The following is a 21,926-nucleotide window of genomic DNA, read 5'->3' as shown; positions in this document are numbered from 1 at the left end:
CTGTAAATACCCATCCCTAGCTTTCTCAAACCAGCCTACTTGAAAATATGCTCAAGTTAGGTTACAAATACATGAAGCTACCTCAAGAAATAACAGTTTTCACTTATGTTATAAAGAAGGAATCAACCATGTATTATTTCTCTGAAAGACCTTAACCAAAACATTTAAACTTTATTTATCCCATAGTTACTATGATATAGCAGTTGCTTATTATATTTTTGCTTTGTTTATTTCATGCTAGTGATTATCTTTGAAGATGTAAATAATTCCACAATTTCAAGATGCAAATATTCCACATTTATACTTCTTCATAACCTTTCTAATAAGCTTAAAAGCTATTGAAAGGTTAAGTTTTCCAGTTTATCTAAGGTATTACCTTAAAGTAGACAGTAATTAAGAAGCAAACTTTCAAAAGCCAGTGTAAATTACTTGTTATAATCTCTGCATGCCTAACTGAGGTGAACAGAGTCTTTGTATAGTTTGGATTTTTTTTTTTTTTTATTAATTTGAGCTTCAACTTTAGCGAGAACAGTAATTTTTTAGCATCTATAAAAATGTGATTCTATTGTCACTAGATATTTTATACTTTGTGGATCCAAGTGTTGCAAAGCCAAATGAGGTCTTGCAGCTACAAAACCACAGTAGACATGGCTCTTGTTACTCACCCTGCCACACTGTGAAAATCCTGAAAATTTGTGAAATTTGAGTAGGTGACTGAATGCAACCGGTAAAATCAGAAGAAAGGAGAAACATTAGAGTGAGAACATCTGAATGAAGAAGAACATGTGAATTAGATCCAACCAGCAGCCATAAGCAATTGAGAACCAGAGGATATTTTGTGCAGTAAAATTGGTGAAGGAACCATGGAGATAAAGAGGAGAGGAGCGGAGAGGAGAGGAAAAAAGGAAGAAAAAGATGGAAGGGAATATTGAAAAATGAGAGAGCACCTAGGAAATATTAATCTGTCCAAGATGAAATGGCAAGCAATGTCCTTTGCATAGTAAACTAGAGCACCCAGCAGTTCAATTAATCTTGAACCGTCACTATGCTCCTGTGTGGACAGCAGTATTTCCCTACTCTTGCTATGAGAAAACTGGAAACCCTCTTAATGACAATTAGTAACAAAATCAAGAGAAGGCCTTACATTAACCTTCCAGTCATCGAATACTACATGCAACATGTAAATATCAAAACATTTTTGTTTAATTGACTATAAATAGCTGCAGCAGCTGTTGGTAAAATGAAATAGGATTTCAACTACTTTTATTCAATTAAGTTGTCCAGATTTAAAATCTCACTTCCACCTACTTGCACTTTCCATTACTATATAACGCAGTTCTCTGGGAAACAAGGAAGCATAAAGCTAATGAAGTCTCTAGACAATTATTTAGCTGCTTTTAATTAATTATGCCAGTATGAATTGGGAACTAGTAAATGTTCTTCCTCTTAAACCTCCAAAACTTGGTACGATCCCAAAGGTTCAGAAGGAGGCTGTTAAACAGTAAGAAAAGCACAAAAATTCCTAGTAACTTTAGTAAAAATGAGATCAAATATTTTATTAGGAAGGTCATTATAATTTAATTCATGCAATTAATTAATTAGCTTTATTTCTAAAAGTTATCAGAGTTTTCCCTAAAAGAGCATACCTTTTCTACAATTCTTCAGTTCTAGTTTTGTCCTTAGCTAAGTCAATAAGTATATGTTTTATTGTTATTAACAAAGACAGTAGCATAATAGTCTCTGACCATGCTGAATAATCAAAAGTGGCAGCTACTAGTGTGGAGAGTTACAATGCAGGCAGACTAGACAAGGAACGGATAACATTTTTGAATCAGCAGGATTTGGTATCCAAAGCCAGTTATTTTGAAAATCTGATGCATCAGTAGGAAGTTAATATTGGCCTTACATATATTTGCCTTACACTGAGATATTTGTTCCATATTCTGAGCAATGGCATCAAGGAAAAGAGATTGGTACAACACCTGAAAGGAGATACCCAATTTAGGAACACCAGTTCCTTAGAAGAACAATGTGGAGAATTTTCAGTGAAAACTAAGGAACAAAAATTGCCCGGTTTGGGATTTGATTCTAAAAACTGATTATAAAGCTTTCCAGACTTTATAAATCATTGGGGAGAAGCAAGTATCACTTTTGAATAGCTCATCTTATACACAGCTTTATGATGAGGTAGTATACCTCGAGGTAACTTCATGGGTAAAGATTTCAATTGTGTAATTCAGATTTCTTATAGCCTAATTTGTTCTGACAGAAAGCATGAAATACATTCCTTCAGTTGGTGCAACAGAGCATCTGAAGCTCTTTCCAATGAAATTACTTGAAATTAATGCTTACCGATTTTTCAGCTTCTATTATCTGGATCTGGTAACAGTTTTAGCATTAACTTTTTATCTGAGTAGGCTTCTTCAGACTTATTTTTCTAATCAGTATTTTGTATTCTATTCAGTACTTCTTTCTTACTCTTCACTCAATAAGACTTTCAAAGACCTCAGTGAAATAAAGCCCATACTGCCTACTGAATTCTAAAGAAAATGCTGATTGTTGGTTTGTTTCAATTTTTAAAATCTAACTGGGTATCAGACACTTTTTATAAACTACTTTTTTTTAATTTTAGCCTGAGATATAGCTTAAAGGCCGTGTTACACCTAATCCTATTTTGAAAGGCATCTAGTTAAATCTTGTTTCTTTTGGAGTTAATGAGAAAACCTCCAGCCTTCTGCAGGGCTGGAATTTCACCTTTAATGATTAAAACAAAGGAGGAAGGAGTGGATGTCATGTGAAGGTATTACACTTACCACTGAAAATAATTCTGAGTAGAATTTGGAGACTTTAATATTAAAGGCATGAATTATTTCTTATTAAAAATAAATAGCTTTGAAGACATCACCATGGAATCAGGGCTAGTATTAAGAAAAATGAGAATTAAAAACTCAGCTGAAGGTTTGTCTTTAACCAAAAGTAAGCAAACATCAATAGACTTCTGTTTTGCACAGGAAATGTGTATGACACACAAGTTATAGCTGAATCATAGAATCATAGAATGGTTTGGGTTGGAAGGGACATTAAAGATCATCTAGTTCCAACCCTGCTGCCACGGGCAGGGATACCTTCCACTAGATCAGGTTGCTCAAAGCCTAATTAGAACCAAAACAGATCTATTTTGAATTAGTATGTTATTGACAATAGCAAACAGGTTGGTCACAGAAACAATGTTACAAAACACATATATTTTGTCATACCAATAGCAGTGATATCATTTTATTCTTACTGTTGTACAGCAAATTATGCTAGAAGGCGGCAAATTCCATACTTGTGATCTTTACCCATTACTCCAATATGGATATTCATTTATAAATTAAACAGATACAATTCATTAATACTTTATAGTAATTCAAAAGTTTGTAAAATTATTTTAATCATAAATAGGATTAAGTATTTAGACTAGACCTATTTTGTACCTGGCTAATATAACCTATTATATTGATAAACATCTTAAGATAATATCTTTCACTGTTTATTAAATGGTTTCTAAAGGGTTTTTCAGAGTTTATGATGCTGTATTATACATAAATCCTGCTATCTACAAGTACGGTGTATTACTTACTAGGATGAAAAAACATAACTATTTTATATAGTATCTTGTAAAATAATGCCACCTTAAGGCAACCAGGGAGGAGAAATTTTATTTAGACATGCTTAGTATGATGAAACAGGTTGTGATAGTTTGACCTATCTGCCTATGTAAAGGAAGTGATTTGTCGCTGATACCATGAACTCTTTGCATCTCTACCAGTCACAAACTCCATTTCTTCCCTGCAAGTGTAAAAAACTGTTCATTTTTAACCAGCTGCCACACTACTAAACATATCAGAAGAAATGACTGCTTCTTGAAAGGAAATTGGAAACGAGCACTGATGTAGCCTACCACCTATCTGCAAGCAAGAAAATAAACTGGCCAACCTAGGAACATGTTAATCATCTTCAAGAGTGGCTACATGGAAATGAGGCTGCTCAAACAGTACCGGCACATATGTAGAATGAAAGTTCACTCCAGGCTGGCCCTGCTGCTCTCTGTGCCCTTGGGAGACACTCCTAACACATGCAGTCTACACAGGGTAACAGATTATACCAAACTGGAAAAAGCTTCAGTGGAAAAACACAAAATCAGTTAAATCTGATTTATCCTGTCACAATTGAATTACAGGCAATACACCTCTGTTCACCATTTCCAAAATCTATCTAAAGGCTTTGGGCAAATAAAATAACCTCTGCATATGAACATTTACAATTGCAGTTCTGAAACAGCAGCAGCAGCTAGAAGGCCACTGATTGCCCCACACAGGTAAGTGCCACGCATGCTACACATAACTAAAGGAAAACTGACCCATACATCTTCATTTTGGTTGAGTATCACAGCATTAATACTATTGGTACTAGAGCAGTGACTGTAAATTTTGACATTTTCTATTCCCAAGCAGGATTTGAGTTTTACTGTCTTTCTGTTCATCTGAAATTAAAGTCATTGTTTCATTTAAATGTTACAGGACCTGGCAAGCTCAGATCAAATTCACCCAGTAGAAGAAACCTAGAAAGTTATTTACACTAGACTTGAGGAAGGTTCATGAGGTTTGCCTCATCGAACAAAATGTGCTCAAGTTTCTGTTAGACATATGAAAAAAGTGAGTGTCTTGGCATTCCTGGGTTCCTAATATGAGGGTTATGGTATGTGTGCAGGCAGTGTAAATTACTTTTATCAGCTTTTTTTTTTTTTTTTTAATTAAGCTGATAAATGGGATGCATTCTACTCTTGCTATATTTCCACAAGTTTTGATTAATGCAAAGACTGCAAACATAAGCATGACCTTGCCATTCCCTTCCTTCTTCCATTTCATAAGAGGCTCTTTCCTCCATTAGCAAACTCTGGAAGAACCTCCCCTTTCCCTGCAGCTGTCTGGTGCTGTCTCCCCAGTGGCAATCGTTTAGAACATCTTGTCTGGCTCCTGCTCTTTGCTGCTACCTTACTGCATATGCATGGAGAAGGGGGCAGAAATAACTTAGAGCTGACCAATTTTTCAAGTACGCTTTCATAAACTCAAATAAAAACCCTAATATTTTTCGTCTAACTCTTTAGAGCAAGTACTGTGTATTATCAAGGTCATTATTAATACAGCAGCTGCTGGAGAGAGATTTTACTACAAAGCAAAGGAGCAAAAGGTAGAAGAAACACAAACGGATGTTGTGCTACTGAGTCCTCCCTTTTTATTGCACTGGATCAGTGACCACAGTTTACATGGTTGCTGGTGGGCATCTAGTTACAAATTAGCTACATCAGTTAAGTGAAAAGACTGTTAATGGCAAGAACTGAAGTTGAAAAATCACAGGAGCGTGTCTATTTCAAGGTACAGTCCTGTTTTGTAACTTACAAAGTTTGATTTAGTCATATATATTTGACTTTAGTGTATTTCTTGATGCCCAAAAGCAGTAGCAAACTCCTTCAGCAGACTGCCAGAATGAGCGGGACTAAGGCAATCTGAATGCAAAGGCTGCGCATGCTGGAGCTGGCTGCAGTACTGCGGCTTTGCTAGAGTAACCATCCAATAATGAAGTGCCTTCAGCCAAATTCAATTGGCTTTGCAGGTATGAGTAAATTAAATAAGCAACACTCAGGAGTAAAGGTACTGTAAAGGAACAAGGGGATAATGGCTAAACATATTACCGACTCTTAAAGGGTCTTTCTGAGCAACCTAGATAGAAATTCTTCATGGGCTGACTTAAGGATGAAACGTGTGTTTGTGAATAACACACAGTTCATCATGAAAATACTTGAAAACTGACACTGGTTTCTCTCCTTAAAGAGACAACAGCATGATTTATCACTAGCATGTTGGAATGCTAGGGAATAGAGAAATCAAGTGTCTGCCCAAAGGGCATCAGTGCAAGAACCAAGTACAGAATTAGTCCCGTGGCAATTTCAGCTGACCCCTTTAAATCAGCTCATCTACCCTTTTTGTTCTATTTTTTTTCCCCTAAGGATTAAAAGGACTTCAGTCTCTAGTGTGGTCAGTCTGGTACATTTCACAGCACTAATTATCACTTTTAAAAAGAAAAACACAATATAGAAAAACAGAGTAGATTTTCCGCATTAAGAGTAATTGGCACCATCAGTGAAGAGTCAGCACTTACCCTGTAATGGTCAATTCAACAAACACATGTCTAAGTGCCAAACCACAAGCACTTACAATTCTGTAAACTCAGTTAATTGATTCTTTTAGGGTTGAGATCAGGCTTATTTTTATGACTGAATTAAACTTCCACATTAAAAATAACTTAGATAATTTCTGTTCCTTAAAATTTTACAGATGAGTTGTAGGCTGAAACACAAACATTTTTTAAATACATATTGAAAAGCAAACAATATAACAGCAACTGTACATTGCGCACAGTTATTTTGGGCACAAGCTCTACTCTGCTCTGCTGAAATAACTTCAAATCTGGTATAATTTAGCAGAATCCACCCATCATCTCCAGTTTATTTTCCTGATGGAGATTTACTGCAGCAAGCCAAAATCTTTCAAATCTTCCACAGAAAATGATTTTCCATTTATGAAAAATGTGCAGGGTTTTTTGGACTGGCAATTTATAATTTATACTTGTAACTATTTTTTACTTGAAATTGCTGTTTCCAGATAATAGTTTTACACTTATTAATACAGTGAAAGCACATGTTGCTGCCAGACCTTCTCCTGCCTTTTGTTCTCCCACTATCCATAAAGCAGCCTTCTTCATTCCCACATAAATGGTACTGGAGTTGTACTCCCTGTGCAAAACAAAGGAAAAAAATTGCAATACAAAATGTGACTTTTTATTTTTTTTAATGTAAGGTAGTGCCACTTCCTTCTTACTAGTTCTTTGTTTCACTAAAGAACAAGTTGACTGAAGGAGTTAGGTGTGTTCACCCTGGAGAACAGAAGGCTCAGGGGGGACTTCATCAGAGTTTTCCAGTACTTAAAGGGTGGCTACAAAGGGGATGAGGCTCTCTTCACAAGGAGCCACATGGAGAGGACAAGGGGCACAGGGAGAGGTTTCATCTTGATATAAGAAAGAAATTTTTTACAGTGAGAACAATCATTCACTGGAACAATCTCCCCAGAGATGTGGTGGAGTCCCCATCACTAGAGGTATTCAAGATGCAACTGGACAAAGTGTTAGATAATCTCATCTAGACTCCCTTTCCCATGAAAGGATGGACCAGATGATCTTTCGAGGTCCCTTCTAACCTGGGCTGTTCTATGATTCTGTGAATCTAACTGTCTACTTCCCCCTTAAATAACAACTTGCATGCCTTGCTCACACGAGTAGTTCACAGCACTGGTAGATGAGGTGTGCAAACAGTCCTTAATTTTTTCTGGACAGAGTAGAATATACTCTTAAAATATGTGAACCAAGGTCTACTTTATGTTGCTTTTACAGGTATGTTGCTGATATCAGCATTAGACAGAGATGATAACTTTCAGTGCAAACACAGGCATTATTTATTTCCATATCACAAAACTGCATAGCTTCACAAGAGCTTTGTAACAGGACCCTACAGGGGAGTTTTAAAAGACAGCCATAGTAAAACCCTGACACACTGGTGAAAAGTGGACAGAAGATACTGGAAATTCAAATTATAGTGACAACAGTTAACAGAAATGTAGGGATTTTCCACAGGAAATTCTAGATTGTCTTGTCTAGAACTGGAACAAAAAAATCACACACTTAAAAGGTCTTACAAAACAGAATATTTTCAGAAGTTTTGTCATGTGAATAGCTCACCATCTGTCAGGTTCGCTGCTATCTGGCAATTCTGAGCACTACCCAAAGGCAGCATTTAGGGAGACTGGCTTCCTGAAGATTTGCATCCAGCCAGCTCCAGACAGCTGACTTTGGACTAGGACCGACATGCATAAGACATTTTTGTCATTGTGGATAGTTTTTTCCACCCATGCAATCTGAGAAGATAAACCCCAGTTTAGTTTAAGGTTTCTTCTATTCCAAAATAATCTGAATGACAGCCTATCCCAGTATTGCAGTTCTGGTTTGACAAATAAACATTAAGCTTCCATATAAAATAAACACAGAATGGCAATCTTTCAAACTCTGACAAATAGAGACAGAGGAGTGTTTTGTAGCTGACACCTGAGAAATACAATATCACACATAGGTCTCTTGCAACTTCTACTTTATCTTCAGGAAGCAAATACATGACAGTGTAAAGTTACATAAAACTGGAAGCAATTACTGATCTCTTTCATGTAACATATTGATAAATTGTGAACTGGCTACTTCCAAATTGAATTATGTATTTATAATAGTTCCTCATTATTCAAGTCACAATTTTAAACACTGATTTTACTTTTTGCTGAAATTCCACAATGATCATACTTTCATTTCTAATATGACAGGAAAAACACACTTTTTAAATAAAAAAATAAAATAAAAAAAAACATAAATTCCATTCCCAAAGTCTGAAATGGAGAGTCGAAAAATAATATTTTTGATCATACTTTAAAGAAGGAAGATTATCTTTCCCCTAACCAAAAGATAATAGGAACTTCCACAGAATATTCTAGTTCTGCCATTCAGCATTTTCTACTAGAAATCATTCCTTTCTGGGAAATTTCAGATCATGTAACAAGATTCCTGTAAATCAGGGAAATAAATATCAGATACGCACCAAACTGCGTTTGCCGCTGGCTGCACAAGAAACCTGTGGCAAAGCTTGGAACCAAAGCTTTACTTCCACATTCCAACCCCACTGATCAAGCAATGAACTGTTCTTCCTCAACACTTTTATGTAAAAAAATGTGGTTTATTTACTACCGAAAACTTTTATTTACAGTTCACTTTCCATTTAGGATGCCATAAGAGTGACCAAACTTAAGAATAGAAATGCAGCATTTGGTAACAGTACAAGAGGGTATTTTATTAATTCTATTTATTTTTCAGATAGTGAAAAATTCTGTTAAGAAAACAGCACACGTTTAATGAACTATTTAGCATGACACTAAATTCCTCATGGAGTGGAACTTAAACTCATTTTCTACTAATTAAAGCAGCTATCATTTTCATTCTTGGCCATCATCTTGTTTCCTGGTACCTGCTCCAATAAAATGAATAACGAAAATCCCCAGATTCTTAGCAAAGGTTTCTATAGGCTTGATGCTCTCTGTTTTGCTATTGAAATTATTATACTGGTCAAATGCTGCCTGGCCACCCCCACTGCAACAGAAGACAAAGTCAGGTCCAACCATTTAAAAAGACAAACTAGACTTTTCAGATATGAAAAAAAGAGAAATTACCTGGATCTTCTATAGATAAGTTCTTCGTTAACCATTGAACAATATCTGAACCTAGGAATAAAACAACAGGCATTTTTAGATTAGTAAGTTTTCTCTTCCTACTCTTCAGTTCCCTAGGCCAATTAATATTGTTCTACCATGTAAAAGAGATCTATATTTTTTGCTCAGTTTTGTCTAGAAAAAGCTACCATTCTATTTTATTTTTTTAGTTTCTTTTTTATTATTATTATTTTTCTTTTAGCAAAGAAACATACCACTCCTTCCTTTAGGCCAAGACTCATAAACATAATAGAAATGCATTAAAAAGTGCCTTCTGATTTTATTATTTTCAACTATCACTTCTGCTGCAGTGACTTTCAACCCATTCTGCTGGCTACCAGTAAGAGCATATTCAGTTACCTAAACGTGTACCACCAATGTTTCAAACTCCACCTCGTGGTTAAGCTCTTGACAAAATTAATTCTTCCCCTGTTGCTAAAGCTCTTTCCTTAACACTCCAGTCTCTCTTCTTCTGTATCCCTTCATTTACTGCCTATCCATTTCTTTCTGTTTAATTTCCTGTCCTTATTCTAAGGTCCCATGTTATTGCTCGCCTCTTAACAACTTTGATACCAGACTCCCTGCTGTCTTTCGCACTGAGTATACTTCCAACCCCAGTTCCTGATTCTTAACCCCCTCCGCTCCCCTTGGCCATCCACTTCCTACCACACTTTGCACTCTATGTGCCAAATCACAAGCTGAAGTCAGTCTTGTTTTTCAGACTGAAAGCTACAGTTGGACTTCACCCACTGTGAGCACGACTTACTTACAAAATGAATTAAGAAGCAGTTCATAAGACAAAAAGACAAACACATTCATGATTTAAGCAACTTTAAATAACCAGATTGGCTTAAGGGGAAAATATATTGAAACACTGACAGGGGGTTATTTGCATGTTCTCCGTGTTTCATGATGGTTGCATCATGCCTCCAGTTCAGACAAGCAATATCTTAGAGAGACATGTCACATAATATTTCCTTATAGAACCAATATTTAAGTTGCTCATCCGTTTCTCAGAAGACATAACAACATAATTCTTTTATAAACCTTAAATTTAAAAAGATAATAAAAATCTACACAATCTACACAAATATAAAACAAATCAAAACAATAAAATCTCATGAATGGACAATAATACGTAATATTAGAATGTGGAGGATATTTCCCCTGTCACTCCCTAGATTCAGATTTCTTCCTGTACTTCCCATAGTGCCTAATTTCCTTTGGTCTTCTTAAGGCAATGAATATGATATTTTAAAAAAGCATTTTGGAGAAGAAAGAAAATTTAGTTCTCCTTACTTTCTTAATTTTAAAGAGTATAATTTTGTAGCTTTAATTTTATTACACTTAGTGAATAACTTTATCATGTATTTTACAAATCCTAGTTGATTATATCATAACTTTTCATGTGTGTATGCATTACTAAATTGATTACATAGCAATGAACCATGGAGATTTTACAACTGTCTCCAGAGCAGAGATTTTCATTACTGTTACATGTCTAAATTTTGGTAGATATTAAACTCCAGTGGCACCTTTTCTCATAGCATTTACATGGAATTATTCCTTAAATAAGGCAATTTACCTATGCATGCTGTTGGATGTGTACAAAATGTTTCAGACAGATATTTCTACCGCAAAATATTCTATTTTTATACATTTTTATAAATACAATTTCTGTTCTTTATTTATACATATGAACTTAATGAGGCTGACATTGAAGGAAGAATTTTGGCTTAGTATAAGATAAAACTTCATAGACTTCAGTGACATAGTTGCAAGCCTAGCTATATTTTTATGCCAGATGACTAGAGAAGCTGGCCAGCCCTAAATATTTTCCTAAATCCTCAAAGGTCAGAGACAAAAAGTAATTAGAAAAACAACATGACATTTTTGAATACTGATTCTTAACTTTGGTTTCCTTCAAATCTCTCAGGTACATATGGGGAAAAAATTCTATTCTTTTTATCTCACCTTCAAAGACTTCTTTCCTCTTTACCTCTTTTGAAAACTTTCCTACAGTGACACACCATATTCCTCAATCCTCAGCTCCTGACGTCACATTTGCATACGTGGTCTACACATCAGAAATTTCACCTCCATATGTTACACTGTCTTCTGGCTTATTATAAATAATAGTGTGAAATGGGGTTTCTTGACAATTGCATCACCTGATTCTGAAACATCATTAGTGCTCTATTCACATTTTACACTGAAGCCATTCCCCTGGTACCCGAAAGCCTGAACAGCAGTTTAAGCCAGCTGTCACATTCGAACACTCTGGTGATTTCAGCTGCATGACTTCAATGACAAAAGCCCAGATGAATAAATATTAACATGAACACTCTCCTTCTAGTGTGAAAGCCATTCAAGTAAAACAAAGTTGCAAATAATTTGTCAGATCACAAATGAGAAATTTATCAGTTCATATTCCTTTGGGAGATCTTGTGGCCAACTCTAGTCCTAAAAAGAATAATAAAGGTATTGCCTTGTACAGCTGCGGTGTGGTTTTTTTAGCTGCTACTTTTAATGTCTAATAAACACAATTATTTCATTCGGTCATTCCTGTGCCCTTTTCTAAGGTTTATTACTTATGCAAATATGTTTCTAAAAGCAAAATCATTACTATAATATCTTGTCTCAGGAAAAGAACAAGGCAGCAAAACAGGTGAATGCTTTACAGGAAAACAATATTTCCTTTGAGTCCTAGCTTTGAAAAGCTGGTGACCAGTAAATTCATGTCATTTTTCACACACCACACTTCACATCTACAGGAATTATGATCCAAGAATTAGGATGAAAAAGATTACAGACTTCATTATTTGTAAACAAGAACTAATACTTATAAAACATCTTTAACCTTGAAACCTGAATCTCTGTTATTGCCAGGAATCTATCAAAAAGACAAGCTAGTCAGATGATACAAATCTTATGGCAGCCACTACCTTGGTATTGCACTCTCCTGAAAAGGAAAACATCAGCAATCTAAACCAGAAAATGTTTGCTGTGTCAGAAAAATACTCAGGTTTTGTATACTGTTTAATGTGTCAATCACTGGTAATGCGTAATAACAAAAGTCCCAGTAATAACATTTTCAAAGTAGATTCTCAAGCTAAGTTCTCCAAGTCTCCCTGACTCACTTCCAGAAGGCAGCTAAAAGGCAAGCTGCCTATTAGATCTGTAAGATGCAGAAGAAAAGTTAAATTGCGAACTGAATTTTGAAATCCCAGAAGAATGCTCAATTGTCATGCCGATTTCTATAGCAAATAAAACTGGACAAGGCAAAGTGATCATTTGTAATAATAAATTAAAGCTCGCACCGGCAGAAAACATTCAAAAAAGCTGTTTTGTTTTTTTTTTTAGACTCAGAGTCTGGGAGTGAACAGTGAGATTCCTTAAATGCTAGCACCTATCCAGATAACAGCAATAAAATTCACAAGATCTTACTCAAGTCCAAAAATATGAGAGACACTCAACTTCTTTAAAGAAAGAGGCAAAAATATGTCTACATTCATATACAAACAAAAAAGACTCAAGTGTTTTCTTTCTAAAATGTACTTGCTGAAAACTCCACAAGTGATTAATTTTAAATGAAATCGTCCAAAAACAGCAGTTGCTGAGGCTGTTACAGCATCTTAAGAAAATATTTTTCAGGAAAGTGTGCTCTCTGAACTCTGCAATGCTAATTTCCAAGCCAAAGTCATAAAGGCCAGGGCAATGCTAAGGTTAGTTTTCAAGAACAAAATCCTTATTTTAAACAAGTCTTTGCAGAGTACATTTCAAGAAGGTGTTATTCTGAACTATAGAAAATTTCACAGGAATTATAGATCCATTCTTTGTTATGCATAGATGCAATGAGCCATGAAAGCCTTGATCTGACAACAAAAAGATACGATAGTAGTTCTGCAAAAGAAATAAAAATTCAAAATGCTCTATCTTTTTAAAAATTCAAAAACACATTTAGCTGAAGAAGATTCAAGTTGCAAGAAGGTATATTTTATTAATCGGAATCATAAACCATGAGACCACTGAGAAACGTAACTCAATGATTTCTTATTTCATAAGGAGAGAGGTTCAACCTTGCAAAAAAAATACTCTTTTACTGCGAACACCCTGGTTCAGTAACTAAAATCTATTCTTTTTTTCCTTGTAGACCTCAGAGTATTTACAGATGATGAAGAGAGACAGGGACACAGGAAGCTCCCCTGCATTACTGATACCAAGAGAGAGGGTTTTGCTGTTGACAATCCGGCAAACACTTTATCTTCATTAAGACTTTTGCCATCTGAACTCTGAAGAGCAACATAACCATCGCAATGTTTGTCCTGCTCTGTGAAAGCGGGGAAGCTGGGCCTGTTGAGTGGATGCTTGTTTGCTGAAAGGCAGCAGCAGATCATGCAGGAGCTCCCTTGAGGGAGCCCTTTGGTTGGCTGGGTCACCTTCAGCGCTTCACAACCACCCAGTCTTGAGAACCGGGAGAATTTTACGCAGGGCAACTCATAGAAGGGAAAACTTAATAAATATTACTCTAGAAAGTACCAGTCTCTAAATTTAAGACAACAAGACTGTTACTAAATTAGTATGGAAAGAGCACTGCATTTCCATTATTCCATTTTTTTTTCATTGGGAGAGGAGGGAATTGTGTCATTTTGACTTCCGTCTTCAACACCACTTTGTCACACTACTTCATGGTGATATATCAGGAAATTAAGTTTAGTTACTGATACACACTTCAAAATCCTTGGTCATGAGTGTCTGAAAAATATAATGTGCAATTTCATTTTGCATCACTGATTCAGATATTGGAAACACAGAAACTGGATCAGATGAGCAGGGAGATTGTAAAGGTCGATGGCCTATCAGATTCTCAGCTCTAGCTGTTTTCTCACAAAAACTGCTCTCTAACAAAGAGTTGGACTCTGCAAGAAAGGGCTTTCACTGGTGAACTGGACAAGATGATCTGCATTCTCCCTGAAATTTTCACGGTCACAAACCATAGCGTATGTTGTCACTCTTATATCAGCACAGATATTCTACAATTTCTTTTCCTTCTCTGAGAAGCATAGTTTCTGTATGAATTCTGTATGCATACATCTGAAAGAAATCAAGTACCACATATTTCAGGGCAGAAGGGCAGAGGAAAGAAAAGCAATGGCTATATTAGCTTTTCATATACTTAATGGAAAAACATATTTGGATCCATACTGGATTATTCAGCTTATGTTTTCCCTATGTCTATTTTAGCTGAGCAAAGAGAAGGTTTGGATCACTTGATAGTGCTGTGCATAGAAAGGTGAAAAAATAGAAGGGTGTGGGGACTCCTCTCTGAGGCTGGGGTTGCAGTAGTGCTTGAAGGAACAAGGAGTTATTTCCCCATAAATTATGGCTCTAGTCAGTACTAAACTGCATTGGACTGCAGTCTAACAGAAAATATATTCAGAGGTGCTTTGATTCCCCAGTTCTCAGTTTCAGAAGTAAGCTGGTAACAAATGTTTAGATGGTAAAAAGCGGAGATAAGGGAAATAACACAAAGAAGCTGTGTAACTAAATTTGGATTTATTTCATACTAATTTAAATGCTTTCCACCTTGTATTTTTATTTAACAGTTTTCTCTTTCCTTTCTCTATTCTTTTGGATTAATGTAAAATAAAATTATAGATCTGATCTGGTATAATCGTTTACCATAAGTGGCAACAGAGCTGAAACTGTGATAATCTGAATACATTGCTGATTGCATTTACATATTTAACCTACTGACCTTTACTATTTAAATGGGTTGACTTTTAAAAGAAAGACATCATTGATCAAAGTGCAGTTTGATTAAGAAAATTTGCATCTCAATTTTCACACACTTATTTCTGCCACTTGCTTTTTAAAATTATTGATGAAAAAAAATGCATAAACTTACTCTTTTGACTTATTATAACTGGAGGTGGACCACACATTTGTTTGAGTCCCCTTATACCTCAAGGAAGCTTGCACCCAATCGTGGATTCAAAAATCTCATCTGAATAATACTAACTGTACAGAGAATATGACATATTTTAATGAAACTACTCAAGCACAAAAGTAATTACAGTTTTCTAGCTTTAAAACAATAGAAGCTGCAATATACTTTTTTTTTTTCAAGTAAAGATGGACACAGGAATTTGCAGAAATAAAGCCCTCAAATGAATCATTCAGCTGCTTTTGGGTTGGACCCTTTCATTCTATGCTCTAAGCAATCCTCAAAAATACTCAAGCCTAGAAGTGCAGAAAGGATCGGTACTTCTGGCTAGCATAACCCTGTGAAGAACAACGTGTTGGTTGATATTGTTAAATTACTGCATCTCTGCTTCAGAGAGGAAAATTCATCTACTTTCATACTGTAAAAGAGCTAATACAGGATGTGAAAAATCTCTTCCACTTCCATACCTACATGAAATCACTCAACAGTACTGACGAACAAATTCCAGTAATGTTAATTCTGCAGTCACACCCTGTCTCATAACCAAGCTTCAGAACAGAAATCCGGTGCACAAAGACTAAAAGAGTAATTAACAATGTCTGTGTATCTGTGCCAATCCACGATAGGCCCGTCTTCTCCAGCAGAAGGAACTGCTGCTTCATTCCAGCAACATTTATCTCTAAAGGTTCTCAAAAGACATCCTCTACTTAGATCCCTTCAACAGCCACAAGTGACTTTTTTACAGACGACGCGAGCTGTGCATAATTGGCAATATACCAGTAACCACAGATGGGACCCCTGTAAACCCAAGGCTGTTATAATAACCACTAGAGTTCAGCATCTTGCTGACGAACATTGGTTCATGCTAAACATTTGCAAGACAAGAGTGATGCTGTTCAGAAAAACTAAGTGGTATGAAAACCCAGCACAGCCTTTCTATTGTAAAGGAATTTTTATGCTTTTCTTCAAAATGGTGTAAAGCCATGTGATCTTGTTTGACTATAACGAAATAGTTCAGGTGACACAGATAAAGAAAGGACTATTTTGTACATTACTCTGACAACAAAATCTTACAACTTATTCTATGTAGAAAGTATTTGTGGGGAAAAAAAGAAAATGTAAGTAGAATTCTGAACATCATAAGGTCGCCCTGAAGAAATTTCATTTATGAGAAAACTTCATCTCCAAATAGAAAAAAAAAAAACAACAAAACAAACAAAACCCCAAAACCTTCATTTTTAATACTGTATGTATACTGCAAGCAAAACTTCTAAAGCCTGAGATGAGCAAGGAGCCCAAGAAGATTATCAGTGAGACCTACTTGATTTCCTGTCCATCAGAAATCTTAAAAAATGGTAAAAGAAGATTAGAAACTAAGTGACTTTCAGTTTTCCTCATTATTATGACTGATCCTTCTTCTCCTCTCAATCAATTCCTTTCTTCACCCTTCAAACACATGCAAACACATGCAAACACATTTGGGTACTATTAAGAGAGAAATAGCCAAGAAATCAGCAGCTCGTCATGTTCTTCTTCCCTCATTACCTTTGGGAACTCTCAAGCTAAATCCCATCCTCCAAATAGTTTTGGATCCACCTCCAAGTGGAGAGCAGGAACCACCAAGCATAACTGCGTCCATGCTCTTCGCAACACTAGTGTGTACTGTGTAAATCAATACACAATGAAGCTGTTCTGCAATATCGATGGCCCACCTTGTGAGTGAGTGCCTAGCCACCAGCCTAAAGAACAATTTTTTCTGTCTCTCTCAGTGGTGGTGTAACTTCTTTATACAAAGAATGAGAAACTCCATGTGGACGAGAACAGTCTCTACTGCCTGCTGATTATATTCTCTAAAGCATGAGGCAACTTAGTCCAAATTTCTGCTCAGACACAAGCAGTTTCAGGCATTTGAACCTGAGTGTCTCCACCTCAGTCCTTAGGCCTTCTGGTCAGGGCCCCTGTTAATTCCTTTTGCTGGAGCTGTAACGTTTTTGTGTTAAACAGTTTTGGATCTAACAGAGAAAACAAATGATTTGCTACCCTGTAGGACACCCATGTGGGGGAGTTGAGCACCTGGAGTCCCCTCTCTACTGCAGTGAAGGCTGGTTTATGGAAAGTAGAACAGCATTGGCAAGTGCATCCTGGTGCAGCACACAACAGTGTAAAAACGTGAGAGCAGCCTCCCTCAAGAAAAGGCAAGAAGGAAATGGATATGTGACTCCTATCCCAAGTGTGTCCTCTGGTTCCTGAAATAACATATAAAAGGGCAACAATAACATCACTGTTGCCTAACTATCTTGAACTCTCACTTTGAAAATTCATCCAAGATTACTTCAGGAAAACTGACAACACATTTTTGAGGGTCAAATTTGCTACTTACCATAAATAGTTCATCTGGCTTTCTTTTTAGGTCTACTAGGTGTTTCACTGTATCTTGCTGACAGCTTGATATAGAAAACAGGTAGATTAATAAGCACAATTTTTTTGGAGTTCACCGCTGAGGAAACAGCACAAAATTTCACTGATCACGTCCTAAGTCTTCTTTCTTAATGAGCAAGCAAGTTTCAGATTAACAGAAGAACAACTTATTGTTAGTTTCATGATGGAGGGCTCTTCAAGGGAAAGCATCACCCACCAAGGCACAGGGTTTTTTTTCCTTTATTTTATGTATTTGTATGTAATTACTGAAATGGAGCTTTCTTCAGTAATTCATCAGTGGATGAAATTTCAAAATGAAGGCTTTTCCTAGGTCATTTGAATGGCTTTCTTCCTCTGGACAATTAAAAATAATAAGCTTGTGCTAGGACTATACTGAGACCATATGCTAAGTATTCCAGGGGAACATGGACAGGTGAGATCCCAGAGCTAAAGGGCTGCCAAGCAGAAATGGTGTCAGGGTGGAGCCAGAGGGGAACAGAAAACATTATTTCATGCAGTGTTTGTAGATAGGAGCAACCACTGTAAATAATTTTATACCCCTTCTTAACTATAGTAGGTCTCCATGCATAAATTGTAAAGTCATCTAATTTTACGATTTGCATAAATCTCAGTTACTTTACTTTATACCTGCTTAAAATATAAAAACAGATTCTTTAATTTTGGATTTTATTAAGAACATAAAAATACACATTTTATCTAGCTGGAGATACTACTTACGGTGTTTCTGTAGATTTCACAACTACAATGTCTTGAAAAGAAAGCTAAGCTAGAAAAAAAATATTTGTCAAAGTAGCAGCGGCACTATCCAAAGCAACCTTATTAACTTTCTGTAGCATTGTTATCACATACTGCAGCTTCTGCCCTCTTAGTTTTTACAAAATTGCATATCACTATTAGTCAAATGTGTTCTTTCTCTCATACACATATCAGTAAGCGTCTGCAAGTTGCACTTTGATAATCTTTGCAACACAGTAAAAGCTGCCTGAGATTATCTCTGCCACAATAAACAGTTTTACTTTCTCATTTTTTTACATCAGCAGTTTGAAAATAATGTGTAAAAACAAACAGCCTCCAAGTTCAACAAAAAGGCTTTGTGAAAGTCTTCACTGTGCTATTGCTTTAAGTTATTCTGTATTTTTTTTCGTATTTCCACTTCAATATCTCTAAGAAATATGGTATTTTCCTTCTGAAACGGTTCTTCTAATTCTTGCCATACTGCCCCCCAAAGACACCCACACACAGATGGCAATGGAAGGAAGTGAAGCAGCATGTAATTTTCGCTAGGCACCTCACATTCACGGAGGATTTTCACAGGGGAAAATCCTGAAGTCCTAACTCAGCGGTAACAGGAATAAATATATAAATGATATATGATTTGACTTGTGATTTTGACTCCAGGAAGAAAGTCAGTGGAGACACAGTGACTTACAGTTTTGACGTTTGCCCAGCAACAATGTCAATGTGCTTCCTTCCTCACAAAGTGTTCCTACACAGTAAAAGTTAATTTATACAGCTGGTTTGAAAATGGGTTTTTCCACCGTTGCTATTTCAAAACAGTCTTTCAGTGACTCATGCTCTTACTGTTCTCTACACTTAAGACTCTGAAAACTGATGTCCAAAAAAACCCTTTTGATCATCACAGATTTCCTGAATAACCCAAGCTATTTAATTTAGCTATTTTGACTAAAACACATCCCTCAGAAAGATATAGTGATGTTAAGTACAACAGCATAATGTGATGGTCTGCAGAAACACCTGTTAAAAGTGGCAGGATTGGCTATAAAGAACCCAGAAGTTCGCCAAGAATTTGCTTGTCAGCCAGCCATTCTCACAGCTACAGAAACATCTCCAACGGGAAACCTCATCTCAATAAAAGAAATTCTACAACATGGCAGTTGCACAAAATATTTATCTTCAGAGATACCACCCAGCGGGGGGGAACAGGGTATAACAGAAAGCCCTGAAACATGAATTTCATGACAAAATGCCAAAGAATTGCAGAATAAAAATACTTTGTTTGGCCAAAGTAGTCAACTGGGTTTTTTAGCACTTTCATTTCGTAACACATACGTCCCACTGTTCCACAGCCTCCAGCACAGACCAGCTATTTTTCAGCTAATAGCAATAAATACAAAACATAAGGTACAAGAAAGTTTGCTGAAGTTGAGTAGAAACTTTCATCCTTAATCCTAACATTCAAGTGTTACACCAGAAATGTCATTGACTATGATCAGAACTTCACTCAAGGCTTCTTTTTTCCTATTTGAAATACGAAATATTTTAATATTCAATAGACCACAGAAAGTTCAAATAAATTTCTATTTTTGATTAAGCTGTGCTGCATGTTTTTGTGCTATTTCCTCCAGATCCATGATTATTTTAATACTGCTATGTCTCAGAGTTTACACTTCAAAGATCTGCTGCAGGGCTACATTTTCAAAAAGGAAAAGAAATGAAGTTATTCAAATTGTAAGTACCTATACTTTGCAGCATTAGTCTGACTGAAAATCTAATCCCATTCAGCTTTCACCAAAATATGGGATTGTTTCAAGACGATTATGCTCAATTGCTTGGCATAATAAAAATCACTTACATCATACAGCATGGAATGAACTGTGTTAGAAATAAAACTGATCTTTGCTCCAACTTGATACTTCCACCAAATTCAGCTGATTTTTCATTTGCAGTCTTTCATCGCTTTTCAGAGATTATGAATTAATTTATTCTAAATGTCAATAATTGTGCTGCACGGCTGTCTGAAGCAGATATGACTGGGTCTGTTCTCAAAGAACTAAAAATCTCATGGTTCTTCTCACGGTAGTTCTTTACATATGCACCTCAAGCACTTTGTCACAATAAAGGCAAAATCTATTACCTCTTGAGGATAATTCCCAAAGAGTCATTGAAATGTAAGTTGTGCTGACAATTGAAATTCTCTAACATGATTTATCCATCAATGGAGATTGATCAAAAATTTAAATAGACATGAACTACCATTTTAATATGCAATCAACAGCTCTTGTGTTTAAAATAAACTTAATCATACCATCCATAATAAGTACTGTATTTCTATTGAAAATTGAAGTACAGTATACGGTCTTATATGTGAGTATATATGCCAGCCATCGTATAAATTATTGGCTTCCACCAATAATTGGCTCCCACCACAGTAAACTTAGCAAACCAAGAAGTAAAACTTAGAGAAAATAAATCCCTTTACATTTTAGTTTACCAAGTTCATTCCTTTGCTGTTGTTTCCCCAGGGACATTCACATGAGCATTTGTGAGATGTTAATTGCAGCCCTGTAGTTAGTATTGACTTTTTGTCTATGACATTTTTATAGGAATTCAAAAGCAGCCTTTCTGCTTTACAAATAACTTGGTACCATATTAATCAAATGCATCTTAGAAACAAAGTATTTTGCTTTCCATTAGTATCAGCTTCTAGCAATGACCATAGAGCCATCACTGATATCTCCATTTTAGGAATGTCTCTTGGAGCCTGGACAAAGTTACAACCTCTGGAAAAACATCCTATTTTCTCCCACCCCTACCCTCACATTCATTATGTCCAGAGCTATCATTTGATACATTAATCCTCTGGCTCACAGGAAGCACTTGGAAGTTTATGTGAGAAAGCAGGAGACAGTAATTTTCAGCCATCTATTATCAGGTAGAAGAATAACAAAAAAGACATTATTCTGAACAATGCTGGACCAGTAGCCCATGATGCGACCTTTGGTAGGTCACAGTGCTTGTATTTATCTCTATAGTAAAGATAATAGTTCCCCATACTGTGCTATGGATTTTGGGGGCCAGAGAACAGAGAAGCATTTTGAAAAGATCAATCTGTGTAATTAGTAATTAGTGTAATAAATAAAACTACATGTCCTGGAGTCTGGATTCTATTCTTTGTGTTATTTTACTGTACTGTCATGGTTTAACCCCAGGTGGCAACCAAGCCCCACACAGCCGCTTGCTCACTCACCTCAGTGGGATGGGGGAGACAATCGGAATGGTAAAAGTGAGAAAACTCGTGGCTTGAGATAAAGACACTTTAATAGGTAAAGCAAAAGCCACACACGCAAGCAAAGCAAAACAAGGAATTCATTCTCTACTTCCCATCGGCAGGCAGGTGTTCA

The 21,926-nt window shown here is 36.1% G+C and overlaps 1 protein-coding gene across 12 annotated transcripts in view; it reads right to left on the bottom strand.

The window, feature by feature from the left end:
- The window catches only part of RGS7 (regulator of G protein signaling 7), a 290,868-nt gene that overhangs the window by 99,896 nt on the left and 169,046 nt on the right, over window positions 1-21,926 (bottom strand). For 10 of the 12 annotated variants that reach the window (XM_087774359.1, XM_087774358.1, XM_087774352.1 and 7 more), the window contains one exon: window positions 9,360-9,410. The exons of the other annotated variants lie outside the window; for them this stretch is intronic. In XM_087774359.1, coding sequence (XP_087630485.1) covers window positions 9,360-9,410 — 51 coding nt within the window. The remainder of the gene's footprint in view (window positions 1-9,359; window positions 9,411-21,926) is intronic. 12 annotated transcript variants of the gene reach the window in all.

Source organism: Nipponia nippon, unplaced genomic scaffold (genome assembly GCF_047370975.1).
Source record: "Nipponia nippon isolate SJK-2023a ecotype South Korea unplaced genomic scaffold, ASM4737097v1 scaffold_4, whole genome shotgun sequence".
Taxonomy (NCBI): Eukaryota; Metazoa; Chordata; class Aves; order Pelecaniformes; family Threskiornithidae; genus Nipponia; species Nipponia nippon.
The sequence above is the reverse complement of the archived record's forward strand: the minus strand, read 5'-3'. Positions and strand labels throughout refer to the sequence as shown.